The following is a 10,976-nucleotide window of genomic DNA, read 5'->3' as shown; positions in this document are numbered from 1 at the left end:
CTTGTTTGACTTTAATTTGAGATTGGTTGGTGAATGCCTTGCTGTTTAGGAATTTTTTTCTTGCTTTGGACCCTAGGCTTGGCCTAGTGGTCTAGTTGCTAATGTTTGCTTGATTTTTCAGGATCAAAGGCATAATGCACATGGAGAATGATTCAAATCAATTTTAATTGATGTTGTTGATGTTTGTACACTAACATAACATTGTTTTGTAGGTGATGAAGCTTAGGCTTAAGCTTTGAGCTTGCTTTGTTGTGCATTGCTTTGTATAGTTTGATTGATTGAACACTTGCTGTTTGGTTTTGTCTGTCTGAGTACTAACTGTGTTTGATTGTTTCCAGGTACTTTAGTTGCTCAGTTCCTTGTGAACTTTTGCTTTGCGTTGCTTAAGCAACTTGCATAGAGGTATAACTTTCTAACTTCATGTAGTCTGGAGACCCGGCTGTTACCGGGCCGGGCAAATAAATGTCTGAAGTCCTCCTTAAGAGGCAATGATTGTGGTTGTTTATTTTTAAGCCCAAGCAGGTGAAAGTCCTTTAAATAAGGCAATTGGTGGAAGGTAGGGGTATGCAGCCTACCCCCCACTATTCAGTTGAGTCTTCTCCTTGCTCCCATTACATGGTTGTAGCATTGAGATCAAAAGCCCAAGATCTGTGCAGTGCACATTGAGTCAGAGTCATCGAGTATAGAAGGGTTCCCCTATTCTGGACCCATGCTCATTCGTCAGCTCTCCCTGGTTAGGGATAAGAGCTGTGAGGTCTGATCCTCACTTCATCCCATCATCTGCTTCACCTTAGCCTCGTAATGGCAAGGTTAAGAGCAAACCCAGCCCGTACAGACGACTTGCCTCGGCAGTCAAACCTGATTGATTGAGCCCCTTGTTTGGCTATAGTGCGTGTTATGTGGATATCTGATTGACATGCTTGTTTGAGATACCTGTTCTCATTTGATGATATATGATTGTATGCTTGTGTGCTAGCTTCTTTCCTGGTTAGGTTAGTTTGCTTATGCAAGTAGGATAGAAAACCGAACTTAGGGTTAACGATGCATGACAACATTAGGCTCGAGTCTCAGCTCCCTAGTTGTGTATCTTTCCCCGGTTTCTGGTTAGCAATTTAGTCCCTTTCAGGGGAACTACATCGCCCTGATCCTTGTTCCAGACGAGGTATGTAGGCAGGTGGTCGTGCGAGACCACTCCGGGCAACCTTTTTCTTTTTTGCGTGCGTTTACTTGTTATCTGACTACATGTTTTGGTTCGGATGCCGACGTAAGCCCAGTGATTGGCTGTCGGGCTCCACGTTTGCCCTTTTGAGTGTGTTTTGGTTCGGATGCCGACGTAATTCCATCCATTGGTTGTCGGGCTCCATGTTTGCCACCCTTGCTTGTTTGTTTTGTGTTGTTTGGCGTGCGTAAGCCGAACTACAGTGGCTCTGATTCTTGTTCCAGACAAGATATGTAGGCATAAGGTGCGATACCTTATCGAGCTCCGTTTCTCCTAACCCCACCTGCGTTCCCTGTGTGTGTGTGTGATGTTTTAGCAACCTTTTCTTTATTCTAGGACGTGGATCCCTAGGAGTACCTAGGACGTGAGGGGTGCTAATACCTTCCCCTCGCGTAACCGACTCCCGAACCTTTTCTCTCTGGTCGCGAGACCATGTCTTTCCAGGTTTCTCTGAGCGTTTCCTTTCCCTATCTTGGGATAAATAACGTTTAGTGGCGGCTCTGTGTTGTGTTTTATTTTTGAGTCTCGCCGGTTGATTTTTCGCAGGATGCGACAATATGCAGAACTCAATCTCAGCTTAGTTCCCAAAGCTCTCTGCAAACCTTCCCAGAACTTCGATGTAAATCTAGGATCTCTGTCCGAAACAATACTCGACGGAATACCATGCAAACTTACAATCTTCTCAATATACAACTCAGCCAATTTTTCTAACGGATAATCCATTCTAATCGGAATGAAATGAGCCGACTTTGTTAATCTGTCAACAATCACCCAAATAGCTTCAAAATTCTTAATTGTCCTCGGTAAACCAGAAACAAAATCCATACTAATACTATCCCACTTCCACTCTGGAATAGTCAACGGTTGCATTAGCCCAGACGGCTTCTGATGCTCAATCTTTGACTTCTGACAAGTCAAACAAGAATAAACAAAACTCGCAATTTCTCTTTTCATTCCCGGCCACCAAAATAACTTCTTCAAATCATGATACATCTTCGTAGCTCCAGGATGAATACTCAGACCACTACGATGTCCTTCCTCAAGAATACTCTTCTTAAGCTCGGTAACATCCGGAATACACACCCGACTACCAAACTTCAAAATACCATTCTCATCAACTCTGAATTCGCCACCTTGACCTTGATTCACTAGAGTCAACTTATCAACCAAAAGCATATCAGATTTCTGACCCTCTCTGATCTCATCCAGAATACCACTCGTCAACTTCAACATTCCCAATCTAACACTATTGTGAGTACTCTCACACACCAAACTCAAGTCTCTAAACTGTTCAATTAAATCCAATTCCTTAACCATTAACATAGACATATGTAATGATTTCCGACTCAATGCATCAGCCACTACGTTTGCTTTACCCGGATGGTAATTCAACCCAAAGTCATAATCCTTCAGAAACTCTAACCATCTTCTCTGTCTCATATTCAGCTCTTTCTGATCAAACAAATACTTTAAACTTTTATGGTCACTGAAAACCTCAAATCCTGACCCGTACAAGTAATGCCTCCACAACTTCAGAACAAAAACCACAGCTGCCAACTCTAAATCATGCGTCGGATAGTTCCTCTCATGAACCCTCAGCTGTCTTGAAGCATAAGCTATAACCTGCTTATTCTGCATCAACACGCCACCCAAACCCAACAATGAAGCATCGCAATAAACTTCAAATGATTCCGACGAACTCGGTAATATCAGAATAGGAGCAGTAGTCAACCTTCTCTTTAGCTCTTGGAAACCTTCTTCACATTTTGAGTCCCAAACAAACGCTTGCCCCTTTCTAGTCAACATCGTCAACGGTAACGCCAACTTAGAAAATCCCTCAATGAACTTCCTATAATAACCAGCCAAACCAAGAAAACTTCGAATCTCAGCAACAGACTTCGGAGCTTCCCACTTAGATACCGCTTCTATCTTAGAAGGATCAACAGCCACACCACCTCTTGAAATCACATGACCAAGAAAACTCACCTCTCCTAACCAAAATTCGCACTTGGACAATTTAGCAAATAACTTCTTTTCTTGTAGGACTTCTAAAACCACTCTCAAATGTTCAGCATGCTCTTCTTCAGATTTCGAATACACCAAAATATCATCAATAAACACCACAACAAACTTGTCTAGGTACGGATGGAAAATCCTATTCATATACTCCATAAATACTCCAGGTGCATTAGTCACACCAAAAGGCATTACAGAATACTCATAATGTCCATACCTTGTTCTGAAAGCAGTCTTCTGAATATCCTCTGTTTTCACACGGATCTGATGATACCCAGATCTCAAATCTATTTTACTGAACACGCTTGCACCAACCAACTGATCCATCAAATCATCGATCCTCGGCAAAGGATACCGATTCTTGATCGTCACTTTATTCAGTTGCCTGTAGTCCACACACAATCTCATAGTACCTTCTTTCTTCTTAACCAATAGCACTGGTGCACCCCACGGTGACACACTCGGACGAATAAATTTCTTATCCAATAGATCTTCCAACTGACTCTTCAATTCAGTTAACTCAACAGCAGACATACGGTACGGAGCCATCGATATCGGCCTAGTACCAGGTACCAAGTCAATAGAGAACTCCACTTCACGCTCTGGCGGCAATTCATTCACTTCTTCCGGAAACACATCAGGAAAATCACACACCACAGCTAGATCGCAAATTATCAGTTTATCTTTAGCCTCCAAAGTCGCTAACAGCATAAACAACTCTGCCCCATCAGCTACTTCCTCATCCACTTGTCTCGCTGATAGAAACAAACTCTTTCCTTACTCACTCTCAGGAAATATCACAGTCTTATCAAAACAATTGATAGAAACTCGGTTAAACACCAACCAGTTCATACCCAGAATAACATCAATCTGCACTAGTGGAAGACACACTAGGTCCATTCCAAAGTCCCTACCAAAAATACTCAAAGGACAGTTTAAACAAACCGAAGTAGTAGTCACTGAACCCTTCGCAGGAGTATCAATTACCATACTACCAAACATCTCAGATATCTCTAACTTAAGTTTCACAGCACAATCCAAAGATATAAAGGAATGAGTCGCACCTGTGTCAATAATAGCTACGAGAGGAAAGCCATTAATATAACACGTACCTCGGATAAGTCTGTCCTCACTGGAGGTTTGAGTTCCGGTCAATGCGAACACCTTCCCAGTTTGAGATTTCTTTGGCTTCTGACACTGACTTCCAATATGCCCTTCTTCGCCACAATTAAAACAAATCACTTCCTTGTGCTTGCAATCAGCTATTGCATGGCCAATCTTACCACAGCGAAAACACCTCTTTACTTCAGCAGTGCATACATTACTCTTATGACCAGCCTGACCACACTTGAAGCAAACTATACCAGTAGGAGCACCTCCCCCACTAGCTCTCTGAGCCGGAGCAGCTCTTTGCTTCCCCTTTCCAGCTGGAACATCATACGGCTTGCCACGGTTTTGATGTTGCTTGCCTCTGCGATCACTGACAATCTTGTAATGAGCATTATTGTCCTCTTCAAATATCCTGCAGCTATCAACCAATTCAGTGAAAATGCGTATCTTCTGATACCCAACAACCTTCTTAATTTCAGAGCGCAATCCATTTTCAAACTTGATGCACTTTGAAAATTCAGCACCACCACCAGTGTAATGAGGATAAAATTTGGACAACTCCACAAATTTCGCAGCATAATCAGTGACAGACATGTTTCCTTGCTTCAGCTCAAGGAATTCAATTTCCTTCTTACCACGGACATCTTCCGGATAATACTTCCTCAGAAATTCCCTACGGAATACATCCCAAGTAATGACTTCACCTGCCACGGTCAACCTCTCGTGAGTCTCTAGCCACCAGTCATCAGCTTCGACTGCTAGCATGTGAGTACCATACCGAACCTTCTGAGCTGGAGTGCAATCCATAACACGGAAGATTCTCTCAATCTCTTTCAACCATCCCAAGGCTGCATCTGGATCATGCTTCCCTTTAAACACCGGCGGATTCTCTCTCTGAAAAGTCGCCAAGCTACGTGATTCAGCATCTCCACCAGCGTTTGGCAAGTTCTGCACAGCTTGTGCCATCGCTTGCATTGCGGCAGCCATCGCAGCGTCATTCCTTCCAGCCATTTCAACTTATCAATACAACACAACTTAACGTTAGATTAATAACAATTACACAATTGTTAGACAGTAACGACACGACAACTGGCCGGACAGACCGACCTGCTCTGATACCACTAATGTAACACCCTTCTAAATACCCCAAATATTTAATAACAACAACAAATATTTATATATATCAGAGTAATCATGCACCAAGGGTGTCACATAATACTTCACATAATTCACCGTAAAAATCAGTCATGCTCATTATTTAATCCAACATAAACACTTCTTTAAAAATTCGCAGCGGATAGAAACATTCAACATCTGTAATATCTTAAAAATTAACATTTATTCAACAAATAGAACATCCCGTCCCGATGTTACATCTATCAGAGCATGACCCACTAAAACCACTCTAGACTTCAAGCACTAGCTTCTACTCAACTCACTGCTCGTTACCTGAAAAATATAACTGTAAGGGTGAGTTCCTCAATCGATATAACAAATATTATAAATCATCATGTTATGTTAAGTAACTTTACACGTTAATCACCCACATCATATCATGCATTCGGTAGCAGCATATTCAACTCAACATCATATTCAAACACAACGTAAATGCAACTCAAATGAGACTCGACTCTTCATGCATGTGGTACCATTTGGAGTAAAACTCCCAACTTAAAATCATTGCCAGTTTAGTGGGCATCAAGGCATAAGCCTTCAACTTTCAACTTAAAATTTTCGCCAATCCAGGCCAACGTGGTGTGAGCAAAAGCCCCATAATTCTGCCAATCCAGGCCAACGTGGTGTGAGCAAAAGCCCCATAATTTTGCCAATCCAGGCCAACGTGGTGTGAGCAAAAGCCCCGACTTAATGCATATGAATGTATATGGCATGTACGACTTGAAAGTTCAACAACATAATAACAACGACAACATAACAGCTTTTTCAGCAACAACAACTTAAAAATCAACTTTGGCTCATCAGCCTACAACTCAGCATTTTCAACAAAACAACTTGTATTCAACTTTGGCTCATCAGCCTACAACTTAATATTTTCCACAAAAACAACTTATCAACATATTTGCATCAACATTTCACAACATAGACTCCACGAATTTATTTATCACAATTGGATACAATAGGCCAATCACCAATTACACTTACATCATAAAAATCAACCATTTTTACATACTGCAACAGTGTTAACCGGTTAACGCTATAGGTTAACCGGTTAACGCAGGAAAATTACACTTCCAGGCAAAACGCAACAGTGTTAACCGGTTAACGCTATAGGTTAACCGGTTAACGCAGGCAAAACTCAACATTTTTCACAATTTATAACAGTGTTAACCGGTTAACACCCTGGGTTAACCGGTTAACGCAGGCGAAACAGCAGTTCCTGCGCTAACACAAGGCAGAATGCAGAGTTTCCGCATTTTCCGCCGTTGGAGGACTTCCGGACCTCCGATTCAACTTCCGTAAAAAGCTATACGCTCAGAAATTCACAATACACTCAAACACAAATTCAATTTCAGCTTTAATACAACTTATTCAACATAATTTCTCAGCATTCTAAATCCCAATTAGGGTCAATCGACGGCTTATCACTACCCATTACATGTTAATCGATAATACCCATTAAACGACGATAAACCTCCCTTACCTTAACAATCCGGCAACTCTTCGAGCTTCAAGCTTTTCCGTTCTCCAACCTTTGCTCTACAGCTCTTTGCCCTTTTCCTCTTCTCTGCAGCTTCTCAGTTTTCACGTAAAAACCTTTTCCAAAAATGAAAACCTTTTCTCTTATTCCGCTTATATATTTTCCAATAATTATTACTCCAAATAATAATAATAATCCAATAATTCAATTTATTTAATTAAATTATTAAATATATTATTAACTTAATTTAAATAATCCTTTTACTTTATTTGGGGTGTTACACCGGGGACTGCCAAAGATAGTAGAGTTTATTAAGTTATTTTCAATTAGAATTTTGTTGCTCTGCATCCAAAATTTTATTTATTGTTGATTTTATTTTTATTATTATTATAACTAACTCCTGTCTAATCTGTGTATGCGAGGTAAGGCCTCAGCTGATTTTCATTTTGACGCAGAACCAGAGAGAACATTGCGCAAAAAGCTCAGAGAAGCTAGAAAGAAGAAACTGGTCAACTCTGACACCGAAGAACCGGCCACACCTGTCACTCCAGTTTCTGTTCACTCCGAAAAATCTGAGTCAGACACAGCTTCACATCCAGACACCGAAAACATGGCTGTAGACCCACCTCCAGCGGAAAGACTTTTAGGTGATTATGGCAGACAGAATAACCCAGCAGTGCGGTTGACCATTGTTAACCAACCTGTTAATCACTACGCCAAAAAGTGCTTTTGGCAGCACCAAAAAGAAAGCGCTTTTTAAAAAAAGCGCTGTAATAGCTTGAAAAAAAATTCGCCTATGTAAAGAAAGCGCTTTTAAGGTAAAAGCGCTCTTATAGGTCTCCACTTATGAAAGCGCTTTTAAGGTAAAAGCGCTCTTATAGGTCTCAGTCTCACATCTATGAGTTTCACACTTATGAAAGCGCTTTTAAGGTAAAAGCGCTCTTATAGGTCTCATGGGTTTCACACTTATGAAAGCGCTTTTAAGGTAAAAGCGCTCTTATAGGTCTCAGTCTCACATCTATGAGTTTCACACTTATGAAAGCGCTTTTAAGGTAAAAGCGCTCTTATAGGTCTCATGGGTTTCACACTTATGAAAGCGCTTTTAAGGTAAAAGCGCTCTTATAGGTCTCATGGGTTTCAGACTTATGAAAGCGCTTTTAAGGTAAAAGCGCTCTTATAGGTCTCAGTCTCACATCTATGAAAGCGCTTTCATGGTAAAAGCGCTCTCATAGGTCATGGTAAAAAATATGTACCAAAAATTACCAAATATTCTATAAAATAAAAAAATAATTTTAAAATATTAATATGGTATAATAAAATATTATAATTTTATTGATGATATTCTATTATATGATAATATAAAACTAATTTAATTTAATCGACATTATCTTTAATCTCTAATTAAATTATCTTACATGATTAAATTTATTATTATAAAAAACAAATAGGAATACTTTTTACTCCTTGTTGAAGTTTTGAAACACAGCTCAACTTTCATTTCCCTATCCGCTACCTCGTCGTTCACTTCAACATGGCGGTTTCACCTTACGCCGCCGTTTCAACCCCTCGTGTTTGTTCTCCACCTAGGTCAAAATCTCCCTCTTATATCCCTTCCTGTAAATTATTCAATTCAATTTCAACTAATTCTCACCGTGTTTTCGCTTTTTCCATTGCAGTGTTTCCACTAAAATCTACTCTGGATTGAAACTCCAATCTTCACGTGCGCCCATTTCTTTCTTTTTCTTATTCAATTTTCACCCCTTTCTTTCGTTTTTCGCTCACTATTTTCAATTGCAGGTTCTTTTGGAGCGTCTTCCGTTTCATCTAGCATAAATGCTCAGTTTTTCGGTAAAGTTAACAAAGTTCTCAGTTTCCGGTAATTCTCAGATACCCTAAATCTGAAAACACTGTTTTTACGCCAAAATACACTAGAAGGGTTTTTACAAAAGTTATATTTCATTGTATAAAAAGATTGATGCAAACGGTGTCAAATTTTTCATGTTTTCAGGTATGCTAACCAGAAGCCAGTTAGGGCACAATTTCTAATGATGCCCATTGGAACTCCTAGAGTACGCTATAAAACACCTGGTGAAGATTCTTGGCAATGGATTGATTTATGGAATGCCCTTGTAAGTTGTTATATCTGAATATATTTATCATTAGGCAATAGTCATAGACTATGAAACATGGACACCGAAAATACGTCACCAACACTACACTCAAGCCATGTTGACACAAGTAATAACTTGAAAAATCGGTTTCTGACATGGACACGGACACGGACACAAACACATTTTTTCAAAGATAATAGACTACCTATCTAAGTGATATTGGTTTACTTTGTCATACAGTCATGGATCTCATATAAACATCGAATTCTTTTTCATTAAGTTAATTTCTAAAAAGAACTTGTGCATTATTTGATGCAGTATCGAGAACGTGTTGTCTTCATTGCACAAGAGATAAATGAAGAATTTAGTAATCAAATATTGGCAACTTTGCTGTATCTTGACAGTATAGATAACACCAGGTTTCTCTATTTGTACATTAATGGTCCTGGTGGGGAGGTAAGTAATGATTCTAGTGTTAGGAGATCAATAATTACATCCTTTTGTTTCTTTCTTCATGTTCCTTTTGACTATCAGGTATTTAACTTGCTTAAAATTTCATCATTTGCAGCTTACACCATGCTTGGCTCTCTATGATACCATGCAGAGCTTGGAGACTCCTATAGCCACTCATTGTGTGGGCCAAGCTTATAATATGGCATCATTTCTTCTTGCAGCTGGACAAAAGGTGTTGTATTATCCTACTGTCTTTTAGAAGTTTAGCTTGTCATAGTACGGTGATTTATGGTTAGAGATTTTGCGTTCTTAATATAATTAAAGATTATCTTTGTTAAGGAGTTGTATAGTTAGAGATTTACTTTCTTAATATAATTAGAGATGACATGTTGAATGGACTTGGTACTTACCTACAGAAGTAATCTTTTTGTACTATACACAAATAAAAGTGCAGGTACTTTAATTTTCACAATTTTGCTTATAATAGTGATGCTACTTGATAAGAAAAGATAACTATACATTCTTATTTATTTTTCTATGTAGTGTCCTCTACAGCGCAACGGTATCGATTGCGGATACTTTGTAATGAGGTTTATGAGGGAAATCATTAATATGAATCAAATAGAGATTCCAATCACGGTATGGATTTATAACTTAGGATTTGTTTTAATATTTATCGAATATTTCATATTATTTATTACTTTTAACTAAATCATGCATATTATGTTTTGTTATGTAGTACTTTGATGAATACAAGTGTGCTCATTACACGAGACTGCAGTTGGAACAAATCAAGGAGGAATTGTGTCAATATTTTATTGAGAAAAGATTAATTAGTATATAATGGTTTCAAAATAACATGAATACTTTGATGAAGAATGGTTTCTGGTTGGCAAGTGTATAGTTCTTTATATTTTTAACAGATTAGTTATGACTCCAAATAGGCCGTATAACATATTAGTTTTGACTTGTGTATAGTTCTTTATAATTTTAGTGATATCTTTAATTTCATGGATAGATTAATGTGTTCATTCTTGTGTTGGTTTGCTTTAAAAAATTACAAATGCTTGAATTATGACTCCAAATGTGTTCAGTGCCTATCTATCCTTGTGTTGGTTTGCTTGAATTATGACTCCAAATGTGTTCATTCTTGTGTTGGTTTAAAAAATTACAAATGCTTGAATTATGACTCCAAATGCTTGAATTAGAGAGGCTTGATTTACAGGTTTATGGGATTATTCCCAAAACATATTACAGGTTGAAATGGTAGGCTTAAACTGAAGGCGGCGTTTTGTTATTTTACTAGAGGAAAAGACAGCGCTTTTTAGTAAAAAGCGCTGCTAAAGGTTGTCAATAGAGAGCGCTTTTTAGTAAAAAGCGCTCTTAAAGGTTGTCTATATACCACCTTTAG

General features: G+C 38.8%; 1 protein-coding gene and 1 long non-coding RNA gene across 2 annotated transcripts; both read left to right on the top strand.

Annotated features, from left to right (window-relative positions):
* Positions 1 to 8,494: 8,494 nt before the first annotated feature.
* On the top strand, positions 8,495 to 8,880 carry LOC127121583 (uncharacterized). The gene is made up of 3 exons (XR_007803496.1): positions 8,495 to 8,588; positions 8,678 to 8,721; positions 8,799 to 8,880. It is a non-coding gene; the product is annotated as an uncharacterized LOC127121583 (long non-coding RNA).
* Positions 8,881 to 9,002: 122 nt separating this feature from the next.
* On the top strand, positions 9,003 to 9,839 carry LOC127121582 (ATP-dependent Clp protease proteolytic subunit-related protein 2, chloroplastic). The gene is made up of 3 exons (XM_051052044.1): positions 9,003 to 9,130; positions 9,431 to 9,568; positions 9,681 to 9,839. The coding sequence occupies exons 1-3, from the start codon at positions 9,047 to 9,049 to the stop codon at positions 9,822 to 9,824; spliced, it is 366 nt and encodes a 121-aa protein (XP_050908001.1). The 5' UTR covers positions 9,003 to 9,046; the 3' UTR covers positions 9,825 to 9,839.
* Positions 9,840 to 10,976: the final 1,137 nt, after the last annotated feature.

The sequence above is a fragment of the Lathyrus oleraceus genome, chromosome 2 (assembly GCF_024323335.1).
Source record: "Lathyrus oleraceus cultivar Zhongwan6 chromosome 2, CAAS_Psat_ZW6_1.0, whole genome shotgun sequence".
Lineage (NCBI taxonomy): Eukaryota > Viridiplantae > Streptophyta > Magnoliopsida > Fabales > Fabaceae > Lathyrus > Lathyrus oleraceus.
Note: the sequence above shows the minus strand (reverse complement) of the source record. Positions and strands in the feature narration are given on the sequence as shown.